The sequence below is a fragment of the Scheffersomyces xylosifermentans genome (genome assembly GCF_036884685.1).
Source record: "Scheffersomyces xylosifermentans strain CBS 12540 chromosome Unknown RJT20scaffold_1, whole genome shotgun sequence".
Classification (NCBI taxonomy): domain Eukaryota; kingdom Fungi; phylum Ascomycota; class Pichiomycetes; order Serinales; family Debaryomycetaceae; genus Scheffersomyces; species Scheffersomyces xylosifermentans.
Genome location: NW_027042939.1, coordinates 1,250,841 through 1,266,938, shown reverse-complemented (window position 1 = coordinate 1,266,938; position 16,098 = coordinate 1,250,841). Strand labels below are relative to the sequence as shown.

Genomic DNA, 16,098 nt, shown 5'->3' with positions numbered 1-16,098 from the left:
ATTATTCTTCCGCCTGTTCTTGTGCATTGGGGGCAGCGTGTAGTTTATTCCTTGCGAAAAGTGCAAAAAATACGTGCAAAGATTGCCGATTTGCATTTGACGATTGCGAGGGTCTTTTTCAGACGCTACTTTCTTAAGGCTCGCTAAAGCCATCGGAGGCTTGATATATTACAAGATTTTATGTGAATGTATTGATCATCAATGAATTATTGATATGGCATACTTATTTACCCAATCCAAGCCAGTCTACCTCAATTCAAATTACATGGCATCACCCAAAGTGTTCGATCTTTCTAGGAAGCAATCGAATTTACCACAGTTGGTTCATGACAGCAACTGGCACAAGATACTAGTTTATGACAAAGATCAGTAGAAGGAAACAACAAGAACTTTTTTACATGTGGTGACGTATTTAGACTTGCTCCATTATTTCCACTGTTGAATTTGATCCGTATTGTTAATCTGTTTACAGCACGAAAATAAGGTCACCTTTATCCTTCTTTATAGGAGTCACTCAAATCGTCCATATATATTATGGTTTGGAGAGTTGAATTGAAGCAGCAACTGTATTGATATTATCCGCAAAAGTCTGGCGAAGCAGTTAGGATGGTTTCATTCGAGCTATGTCCTTCAAAACGAGGTTTCCGTTATTTTCGGAATAAACAAGAAAAGAATATTACTTCGTTGAAGTTAACTGTAGGATAGCGGATTTGGAACTGCTCGATGTTGCAAAACGAGGATAAGTTATCTGCCCACAGAAACAGCTACAGAGACGTAATCCTACATGCAATTGAGATTTTAATAACAGCAAGTGGTCAACTATCAACTATGTCGAGAACTAGATAGCATACATTGGTATCCTCCTCTATCTTGCTTGTGAACTTCGGCTTCCCAACATCTCATTTTTGAATACTACGGCTGTCAATATAAACCAATCCTATTCATTTAGTTCAACTATGAAAGCAAGTTGTCATAGACACTGAGTAATTACAAGTAACTTCTAAATATATACATAGCATATCCTGCTCATTCGAATTTTTTCTTCCACAACATCTGACCCACCTCACCAGCTCTATAGGCTCCTAGTCCGAACAAGACGACTCCAAATCCCTTCACGGTCTTTTGCCACCACATCGGGTTTTTGGCGAAATCAATTTTGCCTGTCTTAGGGTCTTTTAACACGTTTGACGAGCTCAAGTATATTCCACCTCCGAGAGCAACCAAAGATTGGATTGCGGTGCAAGGCAAACAGTCCGCTCCAAGCTCGTCTTTTGACAACAGCCGAGAAGGAGAAGGGTTGAACACGTTAAGAATATTTGACATACTTTTACTCCCAAAGCCAAAAAGCACCAGACTCCCTATCACTAATTTGGATTCACTTCAAGCAACTCCTAGCTATTTAAGTATATCTCTGTCAACTTTATTCAATCTGAATGATCATTAAAACCCCATCTCATGATTATCCATCCAGTTATCTCACAAACGAATCTCTGTGCGGAGTGTACAGGATTCTTTTGTCCTGCGAAATTTGCACTGTTTTAAAGGCGACTCCAAATTATATGGAATGGTTGTTAGTTGTTTCATGCGTAGAGTTATTGGGAGAGTTATTGGGATAGTGGAATCAGAAAGAATACCAAAAATGAGGGTAATCGTTCTTAGAAGTCGTCCAGTGATCACTGAGACTATAAACGGAGCGAAAAACAACCATTTTGGTCCAATTGTTGCTTACAACAATCGCATTTACAACCATGCTCATTGGAGGACCCAGTCAAGACTGTATACCAATGGAAGTCAATACAATTACCAGTATAACCAGCCCTATAAGCAGCCATCAAGTTTCTGGAGCAAACTTCTCTTCGTGACTGTTGGAATAGCGGCTTCAACTGGGTTTGCGTACTACATGTGGTGGCCTAAGCATACGTTTCCTTCTTCTGTCGCAAAGATCTTAAGAAAGGGCTTGTGGGCTGAAAGTGACAGAGGTGAAAACGATTACCAACTAGCACTCAAGTATTATCTTGAAGCTTTAAACCATTGCAACGAAATAGGCTTAGATCGCTTGAGCGATGAGTATACGGGCATTCAATTGAAAGTTGGCGAAATGTTTGAACGATTGAATATGTTAGAAGACGCCGCCTTCGTTTACAACGAGATCGCAACCTTATACTTGACAGTGTTAACTTCACCTCCTGATTCAATAGAGGGTAAAAGGATCAAGAATAGAGAGCACAGGCGTCATTTGATTCAAAAGGACTTGAGAATAGCTATTAAATTAGTTGAGTTAAACAGAACCAATGGGCAATTATCCAAGGCTATTTTAATAACGCACTTGATTATTGCTCAGGATGAAGTCAATAAACAGCTTGGCGGCCCCAACCAATTATCCAAATTCACCCAGCCAACTTTGGAACACCCAGATAGACAGTTTAGTGCAACTCTTGGCCAAGATACTGTCGTAGTGACATCGAATGGTAAGGAAACTGTCATCAGGAAGACGCCAGAGACTTGGGAACCATTTGCTGAAGAGTTTTTCAATGCAATGGATCTTTTAGGAGCTTACTGCATTTCAACAGGTGATCTAAGCATGGCATCCAAAGTGAAGATCAATATGATCGAGTCGATGTTAATGGCTGACGCCGAACCCCACAAGATTTTACTTTCCCAATGCAACTTAGGTTCGTTACTTTACTTACAGGCAGAAGAATTCGAGTCACAAGAAATTGCTTTGAGAAGAAAGTTCTCTGAAATCTTAGACATTGAATATGACAAAATCAAGAGTGAAGGCAATCTTGACGAACAAGGCGATTCTGACCAGATAAGACTGGACTTGGCCAATGTCATCCCAGCTTCTGACAAAGAGACGTACCAAACTGCCATTACTGCAAAGGAATTCTGCATAGATTTATCAATTAAATCATATGAAGCAGTTTTAGATGCTGTGAAAGGTCTCCCTCAAGAAACTGTAAAAAAGAACAATGCTATCAACGAGGCCATAGCATTAGCTACATACGGTTTGGGAGTAGTCAATCTCCATCTTTCTCAATATGAAAAGGCTGAAAGATTGTTACGTGAGTCCAGGGTAAGATCTAAGAACTGTGGATATGACGATTTAATTACGGAAATTGAACGCGAGTTAGCCAAATTATTTAAAGAAAAGAAGAACTCGAAAAGTAACAAGAATCAAGCAGGCGACGTTGACATATCGATGGATATCCACTTGAAAAAGGTTTAACCACTCGGTTCTTTCTTACAATACAGAGACTTTTGATTGTATATAGTTAATAACGAAAATAAAATAACGATTCTTATAATAAATAGCTTAGCCAGCAAACTTTAACCAGCATAGAAAATCAGTCTATAAAAAATTAGTTATTTCTAGTTAGTACCTTTTATCAGCTGTCCCACAAGGGTACACTAATTAGGGCGCAATAGGCGAGATTCCTCGTCACTGTTCTTCGGCAAAGTGTTGGAGTTTCTGTTAAATAATGAATTAAAAGCACCAACAATAAAGTTGGGCTTTTCCATTTCCTTCAATTTATATTCGAATATTTCATTGAAGCTTGGTGGCTGGATTTCTTGTGGAATATCCATCGGATCAACAGAAGTCGTAGACGAGACATCGGAATTCACTGGTCTCAATCCTGACTGTGGAATTGGTGATGGAACTGGTGGAGTACCCGTTATAAGACCGTCAAGTTCGGGTCTCATGGTAGCTGGGTTTCTGGCAATCGATGCAGCCGATTGGTGGAAAACATCTGCATTATGGTTACTGTTATCAATTGAGAAACTGGCGCTACTCCTTCTTCCTGACGTTTCAGAAGTAGATCCATATGCTGGTGTTGAAGAAGGGGTTGAATGATATGAAAAGATAGAAGAATTGTCATCAAAAACAGATCCCATGTCTTCTAATGCTAATCCCTTAGTTTCTGGGAACAAGAAACCCACTGCGAAAAATGATAGAATGCATGATAAGGCAGGTATTAAGTATGTTCTCCACGTAATCAAGTCCAACAAGATTGGGGTCATCTCACCGACAATGAAATTAAAGAGCCAGTTCGTGGCGGTAGCCATGGCTGCACCTTTTGATCTCACCGAGTTTGGGAAAACTTCACTCATTAACCAAGGAATAGGTCCCCAACTGTAACCAAAAGCTGCATTGAATACGATCACGCAACCTACCACGATATTGGGTGTGTAATTGTTGTTAAGAAACAACGAGTATGCGATTGTCAATAATGGAACACCCATTAAGACTGAACCAGACAAAAGTAAGGGCTTTCTTCCCCAGGCATCAACTAAATACCATGGTGGGATTGTGCTGAAAATATACACAATTGAGTTAATACCAGTCATTAAGATAGCTTGTCTTCCAATCCAACCAGCAGACTCGAAAATCATAGGAGCATAGTATGAAACCATATTGATACCATTCATCTGCGCAAACATCTGAGAAAAGCAAGCCACAGAGAGCCTTTTAGCATACTTGTTAAATAAATATCTGTAAGACCTCTCCCCACCTTCGACTCTATTGATTAAAACACTCTCTTTGATATTTCTGAACTCGTTCTTAGCCAGTTCTTCTTCCACGTCTCCATCGGCATACAAATCCGATATTACAATCATTCCTTCGATATCGTGGTTATGATCCAATAGCCATCTTGGTGTTTCAACTATTACAAACGAACCTAAAAATAACAAAGACCCTATTATCACTTGTACGTATAATGGACTTCTCCAACTCAAATCACTTTCTAAGAAAGAAAACGCATAATCTACCCATATACTACTGGAGTACCCAATAATATTGCCAGTAAATTCTAAACAAGCATAGAATCCTCTATCATCCGGTGGACTAATTTCCGATTGGTAGCAAGGAATAATTGTAGTTAAAAATCCGATAGCAATACCAGCAATCAACCTTCCAAGACTAAGATTGATAATATTTACGGAACTAGCTTGAATCAAACCTCCTATGACAAATATGAACGATCCGTAACGGATAGTGCGTCTTCTACCAACAATATCCCCAATTCGTCCAGCGATGAAGGAGGAGAAAAGAGCTCCAATTTCTAAGATAGCGATCATAGTACCAACCGCAGCGGGCGAAGGATCGTGATAATAGTCTTTGAAATATTGGTTAGTCAAAAGAGAAGACATAAGACCTTGCTCAAATCCGAAGATGAATACTCCTAAGGATACGAAAACTGACGTAAAAACCAAAAGAGATTTTCCAACTAAAAAGCTCTCCTTAATTCGGATATTGCTATGAATGTTTCTGTGTACTTCCATCTTTAATATAGACTGGTCCAACGCTATTTAATTCTGCCGAAGCGTAAAGTAGAGTACTCAAATTATCAGATAATGCTAGTTCAACGAGAGTGCCTCTAAGATTCTCGGATACGCTATTTGAAAAACGGTTCCTTGCAAATTATAGGGTCATTAGATGTTGCAGAATCTTACTATGAAGTTGATCACATATAATCAGCTTATAGAATAATCAAAATGGTAGGTATTCGGTTCCTAATTTATTCAACATAGATCACGTGATATATTGCTCATGACGTCATTGCAGATAAGGATAACTTTTTCAATAATGGAATAGAATACAATGCAATGTACAACCATTCAACGCAATTGTTTACTTGGGGAAAAGAAGTCATGGAGTGAAGTGGGTCTTCCAAGGAATTTATAATTCCATTCAACTGGTTTCTTCGTTTGCTCCACATACTGCAGATATATCATTTTAGGATGTACGAAGCGGTAACAGGTTGATGCGATGGAGGTTGATGTGATGGAGCCAACCCATTTGAATTCAGATCTCCGGGTGAGCTATAAACAGACTTCAACTTCATAAAGAAGAAATAAGCCATAGGCCCAAATAAGGAGGTTGCACGGCGCCCCTCTGTTGAAGATGTTGATATCCCCTCGTTCCCCTCCTTCAAGAGTTCGCACCAAGCTTCATTTGGAACCCAGCCCAATTGGGAAACCGGGAACTTTTCCTCATGGATGCCACGCAGTGCCGTTCTATGTAATATATAAACAGTGATGTATCTCATTTTCTCCGAGTAACTAGCCACGGCAAACTTCTCGTTTGTATTCTAGAGGTCACCCGTATCTGACTTGCAGTGGTATTCTATTGGAGTGCTTTATAATGCAACTTTTCATAGCGATTGAAACATAGTTAAACTCATTAAAGAATAAACACACAGTCAGTAAGGCATACTACTAAATTTTTCAAAGCCGCTGTACTCCTGTACTGCGAAGTTTTAGGCATCTCGACTTTTCAAGAAGTCCGAACAACGTTTCTCCTTCCACGTTTGGAAGGGTCTAGCCGAAGCACTGCTTTTTATCTACTTTAAATCCCCTCTCTTGTATTTAGGTTACCCAGACAATAATTTTCCACGTTGCTACCGGAAACGTTCCCCCCCTCTTTTGCATCTAAATTTTACCACCCTCATCACAAAAAATATTTGTTAGCATTTTAAGCTTTTTATAAATACAACTGCTGGACCTCTTGAACACAAATATTGTTACTATGTCCGTGAATCAGATACAGCCCCAAAAGAGATATCCAGAGAACGAGTTCAAAAGAAGAAAACTCGATCAGCCAATCCCAATACATTCTAATAGCGTACCAATGTCTTCTCAAAAATTTTCCAGCGCTGCTGCAAGCAACTTGATCAACCAAAACGGAACTATTGTGAATAGCTCTAATGGAACTGTCACTCCAAGCAACTTCTCCTCAGTTGCTTCCACTAATGATGACATAGATATGATATCTGGTGACAATTTCGCAAAGAAGTCCATCCCTGATATGATGGATATTTCATATGATGGAGGTGCTGATTGTCCATGTGGTTACTTCCACGGTCCAGGTCAAGGACACCACCATGACCTTAAGGCTATCGGTTTCTCGAGTCAGCCATTAATGCGTGGTCCTGATTAAGTTCAACTAGCTTGAGGGATCTAGCTATCAAAACAATCGTCTCTTCGGAGTTCAATAAATTTAAGGGTGTATTCATTATATAAGGTTTGAAACCATTCATTGAATGGATTAGAGATTAGCAGAGGGCTTTTCGTGTATAATAAGTGTTCTAAAATATATGGGTTAATGTGAGATAGAAGTTTGATAGGCCATAGTGAAGACAGGCTAAAGGTGTAATACTAAATAAACTCAAATGGAGATAAACCTTCTGGATACAGTGCCGTCCCTAAGTTGGCCACAAAATAAGGTGGCAAAAGAAAAAGACTTTAGAAGCTGGCTCATAGTAAGAATAAGTATGTATCATTCTACACTACGTTATTGTCTTACTCCTCAACTAATTTCTCGTCGTAGTTTATTCTCTTGCAAAAAAAAAAAGCGAATACCAGAAGCAACGCCATGGAGGTGACAACCTACACTAAATTTTCAGATTTAAAGTAGGGTTAGTTCTTAGATCTTACCAAAGGGCTCAAAGATACAAGTGAGAACGCCTTATTTGCACTCTCAATGGCTAGACAGAATACGAAGATAAAAAGAAAGTATATACAACTCGTTCATACAACTCGTTCATACAACTCGTTCATACAACTCATACATACAACTCATACATACAACTGATACATTCACTCATTTTGCATCCATTCTGCATCCATCCATATTACACAGATCAAAACTTCACATCGATCTACGTACTCGCACACACATTCAGCTCTTCCACCACACTCAGTGTCAAATATCTAAAAAAAAGCTAAGCTGGTTCACTAATTTCGCCCATTTGGGAAATGTCTAAATTAAACGCGTCAGAACTCGCGAAAAAAATATATTATTGAGAATCGGCTTGTCCTGTCTTCCGTCTTCAGCGGTTAATGTTTTACAAATAACTATCAATTACCGTTTTCTTTTAAGTAGTGGTTTTCTTTTCAATAGCTGTCTACTCTAGAAACCTAGATTGAAATATTATCAAAATATGTCTAGTCCACCACCAATAGGGTCACGTAATTCCAGAAAAAGACAGGCTGATGACGATGATGAGCGTTCATCTGTCCACCAGCCGTCTTCTCCCTCCATCGCCTCCAGTCCACAGCTTCCACCATCATCTCCTGCCATTCCCTTTGATATGGCCCAAGAAGACCAAGAAGAAATCTACAACGACGTAGCTGATCTCAACCCTTCCGATGAGGAAGAAGGAGAGGACTTGATGGACAATATGGAATTGGATTATCGCTCAAGAGCAGAACAGGACAGATACGATTTACTGGACATTGACGACGGTGAATACGAGGCAATGGATGCTGCCGAAAGAAGACGTATCGATGAACAGATGAATCGTCGTGATGCACTTTTAAAGTCAACCGGATCGCGTCAGCAGGCTTTCTTGGAAGATGACGACGACGACGATAGAGATCAAGAAATGGATCAATTTGGACTTCCTATCCAGAGAAGAAGAAGAAGACAATACGATGATGATCAAGACGAAATGTTGGACGAAGTTGAAATCGATCCTTACAATGAAGAATTATCATTGGAAAGTTTAACTGATATCAAGGCTCCTTCAATAACAGAGTGGATTCTCCAACCAGCTGTATCTCGTTCGATCGCCCGTGAGTTGAAGTCGTTTTTGCTTGAATATACCGATGACAAAGGTCGTTCGGTCTATGGTGCTAGAATTAGAACTCTTGGTGAAGTTAATGCTGAGTCATTGGATGTAACTTATGATCATTTGGCTGACTCCAAAGCGATTTTAGCACTCTTCTTAGCCACATCTCCTGCGGAAATGCTCAAAATCTTTGATATAGTTGCTATGGAAGCAACAGAATTACATTATCCTAACTATTCACAAATTCATCAAGAAATCCATGTGAGAGTTGTAGGATTTCCTAAGCATTCAAACTTGAGAGATTTGCGTGAGAATGACTTAAATCAGCTAGTCAAAGTCGGTGGTGTCGTTACCAGAAGAACTGGTGTTTTCCCCCAATTGAAATACGTGAAATTCGACTGTCTCAAATGTGGTGTTGTCTTGGGTCCATTTGTGCAAGATTCCAACTCAGAAGTGAGAATATCATTCTGTACAAACTGCCAGTCCAAAGGACCATTTAAAATGAATTCTGAGAAGACTTTGTACAGAAACTATCAACGTATAACACTTCAGGAGGCACCTGGTACAGTTCCAGCTGGTAGATTGCCAAGACACAGAGAGGTTATCCTCTTAAGTGATTTAGTAGATGTTGCAAAGCCTGGTGAAGAAATTGAGGTGACTGGTGTGTACAAGAACAACTATGATGGTAACTTGAACGCCAAGAATGGATTCCCAGTGTTTGCTACTATTATCGAAGCTAACTCAATCCGTCGTAAAGAGATCAGCAATTCTTCCAACAACTTAAACTCATGGACTGAAGAAGAAGAGCATCAATTCAGAAGATTATCACAAGAAAGAGGAATTATCGATAAGATCATTTCCTCTATGGCTCCTTCAATTTATGGGCACAAGGATATTAAGACCGCCATTGCCTGCTCCTTGTTTGGAGGTGTCCCAAAGGATGTCAATGGAAAGCATTCCATCAGAGGTGATATCAATGTATTGTTACTAGGTGATCCAGGTACTGCCAAGTCCCAAATCTTAAAGTACGCAGAAAAGACCGCGAACAGAGCTGTTTTTGCAACTGGTCAAGGTGCTTCTGCAGTTGGTTTGACTGCCTCGGTTAGGAAAGACCCTATCACTAGAGAGTGGACGTTGGAAGGAGGAGCTCTTGTATTAGCAGATAAGGGAACTTGTTTAATTGATGAGTTCGATAAAATGAACGATCAGGATAGAACCTCAATTCACGAAGCCATGGAGCAACAATCTATCTCTGTTTCCAAAGCTGGTATTGTCACTACTTTGCAGGCTCGTTGTGCTATCATTGCAGCTGCTAACCCTAATGGAGGAAGATATAATTCCACTTTACCATTATCACAAAATGTGGACTTAACAGAACCTATCTTGTCAAGATTTGATATCTTGTGCGTTGTGAGAGATTTAGTAAATCCAGAGCTGGATGAAAGATTGGCCAGTTTCGTCGTAGACTCGCACATGAGATCCCACCCTACAAACACAGAAGAGCTAGAGGATGATGATATGATGGAAGAAGATGGAGAGGCTGAGGCTCCAACGAGCGCAAGAAAAACTAGAAGAGAAAAGATTTCACAGCTCAATAAACTAAAGGAGAGCGAAATCTCTCCAATCACACAAGAATTGTTAATGAAATACATAAACTACGCTCGCGTAAAGGTACAGCCCAAGTTGCACCAGATGGACATGGACAAAGTTGCTAGAGTGTATGCTGACTTGAGAAAGGAGTCTATTTCAACTGGTTCATTCCCTATTACAGTTCGTCATTTGGAGAGTATCTTGAGAATTGCAGAGGCATTTGCCAAAATGAGATTAAGTGACTTTGTTAGTCAAAACGATTTGAACAGAGCTATCAAGGTAAGTATCGATAGTTTCGTTGGCGCTCAGAAGGTAACAGTGCGTAAGCAATTGCAAGCAAAGTTCCAGAAATACACATTACCAACCAGAAGAAGGTAATCCCATGTATTTTTATTCTTGTATGTATTATTAATGATTAGCGTAGTAAAGGATTTAATGTATAAATTTTATTTGTTTCTGGAAGCAGACAGATTGTTATTATTTGAGTAATAAACCCATTATAATATTCTAGTTTTCTTAGACTTGCTGCAAAATTTTGGAGAATTGAGTAAAATGCGGCAAAAACATGACAACGAAGTCCAAAATTGTAAATTTTGTAAATTTTGCAGTGCAAGAAAGAGACTACTATAAATGATTTATAAATTAAGAACTTCTTACCACATCCAAAAACATCACAGCACCAGGAACTAATAGCACATAACATTTACACTCCTGTAACCAACTAAGACAAAAAAGCCCTGACATTCCCAATTTCGCAGACAAGATTATTTCCTGCACACACCCTATCATCGACTCAAAATGAATAACGTTCAAGAGAATGAAGTTGCACGCGTATGATGAAGATGAAGATGAAGAGAACAGGAGCATAATAGTATAGCAGATATTATCAAATGTTGAACTTAGATGAGTGAGTATAGAATAGGGGACTCTCGAGAATTAATAAAATCGTGGTTTGAGGATTCAGTTCTGTTTTGAATTCATGCTAGAGTCGATGAGCGATAACTAACTGTATTTAAGAACAATAGAGAATATCAAATTATGCAAACATATTCCAGAAAGTGATGTAGAGGAACTATGTACAAAAGTGATTGAACTACTCATCGAGGAAGCCAATATTCAACATGTGGATACTCCGGTGACGATCTGTGGAGATATCCATGGTCAACTCCATGATTTGATAACTCTCTTTAAAACCGGTGGAGAGTGCCCAGGAACACAATACCTCTTCTTAGGAGACTTTGTGGACAGGGGATTTTATTCATTGGAGAGTTTCCTACTTTTGATGGCATTGAAGGTGAGGTTTCCAGATCGTATCACATTAATACGTGGAAATCATGAATCGAGACAAATCACTACTGTGTATGGTTTCTACGACGAATGCGTGAGGAAATATGGTTCAGTGAATGTGTGGCGATACTGTTGCGAAGTATTCGACTACCTATCACTTGGAGCCATCGTAGGAGGGAAGGGAGGAGTATTTTGCATTCATGGAGGATTAAGTCCTGATATAGAGACTGTCGACCAGATTAGGATTCTCGACCGTAAGCAGGAAGTCCCACATGAGGGGGGAATGTGTGATTTATTATGGTCAGATCCAGAAGATGTGCCTGGCTGGGCAATCAGTCCAAGGGGAGCCGGTTTCCTTTTTGGAGAGAACGAAGTAAACACATTTTTACATCAAAATAATATCTCGCTAATAGCAAGGGCACACCAATTGGTTATGGAAGGTTACAAGGAGATGTTCAACCAAGGATTGGTAACAGTGTGGTCAGCTCCAAATTACTGCTATCGCTGTGGTAATATAGCCTCAGTCTTGACGATTGACGACAACCTCAACCGAGACTACAAAGTTTTCGAGGCTGCGACGCAGGACGTCAGCAACATTCCATCGAAGAAGCCAGCTATTGACTATTTCATTTGACCATATATAGCCTCAATTATATTTAGTAACAAGATGTTCATATGTGATAGAGAGTAACAAAAGGTAAATCTGTGAACTGTGGTTTTGACATATCTATTTTTACGATTCTAAAAAATAATAAACAAACATTAATAATAATCCCTTCCGAATAATGATAAGAAATAACCTCGAGCATTTTCATATGTGTATATACCCAGAAATTCCTATATCCTGCCTTGGCTTCTGAGCGGATCGACTTCGGAGCAATACAAAGCCTTCAAGCGAGGGAAAGGAACAGGGCGATGAACGCATACAGGAGAAAATACGTGGATATTTTGCCAGTGAAATAACTACATAGGTGCTAAGTAACAATGGCCCTATGTATGAGGATAATAGAGGTAATACGAAACAAGTTACGACACTTCATAAAGGCATCGACGTTACTCTTTAGAAGACTCTATAGAAGAGTGAAGGAGGGGTTAGTTGTAGCATTGCAATCGGTGCTTATAGTTAGCATCTATTAATAATTCATAGGAGATAATTGAGACTGTACGCAGACTTGGAATGGTTGTGAATTAGACGTGAAACGAACATCAGCAGCAATTACACGCTACTTTTTGACTGTGATGCGAAGTACCAAGACACGGTAGGTACATAGCGATGATGGGTTTTACCTCAGGGTGCAGTGTTTGTAAACATTCCAAGACTTCCACAAATAGACCACCAACACAAGGTACTCCAGTGGCTTATGCCCTCCTTCGTGGAACATTATTAATAGTGATTTTACTCTCGGCACGACCAAGGTACGTCATAACCGGAGAAAGAGGAGAGAAAGGAGAGAAGCACAGATGCTATTAATTACCCAGCAACGGGCAGTCCCCGAAGTCATGAGATTGCGGCAACTGAAGAAATCTATTTAGTGAGTACGCTGATGCCCCTTCTCGCATTTTCTTCGGTCCACTTTCTCGCTCTCCTTGTCCCAAAAGGGAGAGTTCCAGAATTTCTTGACTTTCTGGTTAATTAATTTTTTTGGTTGTCAAGGATAAATTTTTGTACCACCACTACGTAATGCAAAATTAGTGTTAAATACGACGACAAAGGTTTAGTATTGCAGCGAGAATATGTAGATGACTGTGTGTTGCACAGTGGTGAAACAGCTATTGTATATAGAGGTAAACTGTCTGAGTGGTCTAGATTTGGATGCATCAAAGTGTTCCTTCCTTATCCCATACATTAATATATAACCAGCTGTATTTCCTTAAAATCATGTTATCACAGACCCTCTTTCTTCGATATTCTGTGCTTGTTAGACACATCTTTTCTCATCATTTTCTTTCTTGGAATATTGGCTTCGCACCAGTTAACCCCTTACTCGTAGTCAAGCACTCGTTACATTCTTTTTCACATACGTTTCACAGAGGGTTCATATACGGTTCATTTGCGATTCAACATTGATTGGCAGACACATCCTAATACAATCCCCATTGAATAAACTCATTCTTGATCTATATAACAGTGGATTGGCATAAAAATTCCGGAGCATTATTTACTTAAGCATATACATATTCCGAATCAACCGTATTTCTCGTCCAGCATTACCAAGATGAACTTGCAATCAGTCTTCTACATTTTATTTACTATCTCCCTCGGAGTCTTCGCAGCTGATCCGGCCACTACTACATCTACATCTACTTCTGTCTCAAAAACTTTAGTTTGGGTCACTGGTACAGATGAACATGGTGCAAGAGTTACGACCCAATCAATTTATACACAACAATTTGAAGTGCTATTCACTGTTGTGGCCAGTCCTTCTTCTGGTTCGATTGGCCCAGGATCTATTTCTGGCGACATTGGAGAAATCAGAACATATCAACTCACTACAATAACCAATAGCGCACCATCAATACTTCATAAATTCAAGACTTCTCGTCCTGGTTCCTATTGCATCGCAGAAGTACTCACTTTGACAACGATAACGGGGTTGGTGTACTTGTTATTTTTGTGAGGCGAGAACTAATGAGCCACGATTATCCACTTGAATCTTATGCATTCAACACCTGACATCTGCATAAATTCAATCACGGACCCATATTCAATAAACCGTAGCATAGAAACATGTATCATAAGCATAAAATGCTCTATTATACAATTTTCATCATTAATATACATCTTCATAATGGATTGCATCTGTAAGCAGTTTTCGAGTCGCTATTGAGGCATCGAGTCTTCTTATTCTTCATAGACGTTAAGACAGGCTGGAATACCACATCCCAGAATTCCTCGCTAAGCGTGATGTCAAGAAAATAATTGAGCCTGATTCTTCTATGCGAATATAGGACAACGAAGTTGAATTCAATGTATTAGAATTCAGATGATTTTATTGCACTTTTCGAGCCAAGCAGCCACTTTTTTCTTGTGGCCATATGGTCGTAGTCCTTGGCAATTTGAGAGCACAGGCTATTGAATCATAACCCAATCTGATATCTTTACACATCCTACTGGTTTGTACTTGGTCTTGCGGGGCGCGCATCTGCAGATTCGAATTAAGGTTTGCGATTGAATCTAATGAGTGCCCTATCTACAGGATGATTTCCCACAAAATAGAATCATTTTCCCTTTTTTGCGACCAGCGCATCTAAAATATTGAAGCCATTAACAGGGCCAGGGGAGGGATGGAAACCTTACAAGAAAAAACATTTTCATTTGGTTAATACTTGTTGTTGAAGTCGTCATACTAATATTCCTTGTAAGAGTGATATATAAAAGAAATAGTGGCTCAAAATCGTCCTCAGTTACGCTCGTTAAAGGAAAGTCTAAACGGCGAGCAGTCAGTAAAAATGCAAGGCTTTTTTAGACTGAATCTTTGTGCGTTTGCAAGTGCTTTTAGCTTTTGAAGCCCAGAAGAATTTTCTTGAGCAAAATTAAGTTAGGAGCCATTAACAAATATTTATAGCTTCTTAAATTGTCAACAACTACTCATAACATCGAACCTTCCTTAGCGTGTCCTAAATATGTATTATAAGTAATGCATGGATTGTAGTATTCTTTTTTTGCAACTTTTGGATAGACATGTCAATATTAGGCAGGTGAGGTCAATCACGTGCGGATAGGCAATTTGTGGCTGCATGAAGAATCACAATTACAAACACAATAAGTTAAGAAACTGGGGTACTCTATCCTTGATTCATTCATTTTTCTACAGATAGCTCACATTCTTCTATTGCACCGATCATAGAGCAATAGATATGTCGTTGGCCGGCCGCGGATATGATTCCATAAACGACTCCAGTGTGTCTGGTAAGAGACGTCCACAGTCTACGAGGAGCATCAGCAGTTCCAACAATGGCAATAGCAGCCATTTAGCAGATGTAGACGACGAGATTTCCGTGAAAGAAGACTCCCTTCCTCGATTATCATTCTTAGACAAGATCAATATTCTTAAATTCACTTCAATTACACTAGAAAACAAGGGATCAGTGGCCCGTGATCATATGGCCAATGAAAGAACGTTTCTAGCATGGTTGCGTACCTCTCTATCATTTATCACAATAGGAATAGGTGTGACACAATTGTTCCGTATTGAAGAGAAGTCTTCAAAGGTTAAAATCCACAATACAGTGTTGCAATTAACTCCACCCGACTTGCACGGAAGACCTATAGCCAAGTATGGAAAGCCATTGGGATCTGTATTTATTATCTTAGGTATAATCACTTTGGTATTTGGAGTGATAAGATTCTTCAAAGTGCAGCAGATGTTGACAAAGAACTACTATCCGGCATCTCGGTTATCTCTATTAAGCTTGATAATAGTGATATTAGCGGTGATTCTAGTCACATTTGTTATGGTAATACAGACGTCTATTTAGTGGAATATACCGTTAACAATATATGCAGAGTATCCAAGCCATGAGATTGTAGTCGATTTTGTTGGTTTTAATTATTAGAATAGAATTAGTAACATTATCATCGAAGTAGAAGAGTGACGTATTTCACTCAAAACAATTCTAAGCTCGATTCTTCAACAGCATCCGA

The 16,098-nt window shown here is 39.4% G+C and overlaps 7 protein-coding genes across 7 annotated transcripts; 6 read left to right on the top strand and 1 right to left on the bottom strand. All coding sequences in view use genetic code 12, as the record gives it.

The window, feature by feature from the left end:
• The first annotated feature begins 1,180 nt into the window (after positions 1–1,180).
• RJT20DRAFT_124081 (uncharacterized protein) lies at positions 1,181–3,300 on the top strand. The gene has a single exon (XM_064916125.1). The coding sequence runs from the start codon at positions 1,565–1,567 to the stop codon at positions 3,227–3,229; it is 1,665 nt and encodes a 554-aa protein (XP_064777011.1). The 5' UTR covers positions 1,181–1,564; the 3' UTR covers positions 3,230–3,300.
• Positions 3,301–3,320: 20 nt separating this feature from the next.
• Positions 3,321–5,511, bottom strand: HGT3 (Hgt3p). The gene has a single exon (XM_064915737.1). The coding sequence runs from the start codon at positions 5,284–5,286 to the stop codon at positions 3,412–3,414; it is 1,875 nt and encodes a 624-aa protein (XP_064777010.1). The 5' UTR covers positions 5,287–5,511; the 3' UTR covers positions 3,321–3,411.
• Positions 5,512–6,532: 1,021 nt separating this feature from the next.
• Positions 6,533–6,943, top strand: RJT20DRAFT_132117 (uncharacterized protein; the record flags this gene model as incomplete). Its single annotated transcript, XM_064918109.1, has 1 exon — positions 6,533–6,943. One exon carries the CDS (start codon positions 6,533–6,535, stop codon positions 6,941–6,943), a length of 411 nt encoding a protein of 136 aa, XP_064777009.1.
• A 929-nt stretch (positions 6,944–7,872) lies between these two features.
• On the top strand, positions 7,873–10,635 carry MCM2 (MCM DNA helicase complex subunit). The gene has a single exon (XM_064916124.1). The coding sequence runs from the start codon at positions 7,947–7,949 to the stop codon at positions 10,542–10,544; it is 2,598 nt and encodes an 865-aa protein (XP_064777008.1). The 5' UTR covers positions 7,873–7,946; the 3' UTR covers positions 10,545–10,635.
• Positions 10,636–10,963: 328 nt separating this feature from the next.
• On the top strand, positions 10,964–12,587 carry PPH3 (phosphoprotein phosphatase PP4 catalytic subunit). Its single transcript, XM_064915740.1, has 2 exons — positions 10,964–11,073; positions 11,184–12,587. Exons 1-2 carry the CDS (start codon positions 11,057–11,059, stop codon positions 12,085–12,087), a joined length of 921 nt encoding a protein of 306 aa, XP_064777007.1. The 5' UTR covers positions 10,964–11,056; the 3' UTR covers positions 12,088–12,587.
• Positions 12,588–13,470: 883 nt separating this feature from the next.
• Positions 13,471–14,075, top strand: KRE1 (Kre1p). Its single transcript, XM_064915742.1, has one exon. The coding sequence runs from the start codon at positions 13,670–13,672 to the stop codon at positions 14,069–14,071; it is 402 nt and encodes a 133-aa protein (XP_064777006.1). The 5' UTR covers positions 13,471–13,669; the 3' UTR covers positions 14,072–14,075.
• A 1,060-nt stretch (positions 14,076–15,135) lies between these two features.
• RJT20DRAFT_132113 (uncharacterized protein) lies at positions 15,136–15,976 on the top strand (the record flags this gene model as incomplete). Its single annotated transcript, XM_064918108.1, has 3 exons — positions 15,136–15,152; positions 15,302–15,730; positions 15,769–15,976. 3 exons carry the CDS (start codon positions 15,136–15,138, stop codon positions 15,974–15,976), a joined length of 654 nt encoding a protein of 217 aa, XP_064777005.1.
• Between the last annotated feature and the right edge of the window lie 122 nt (positions 15,977–16,098).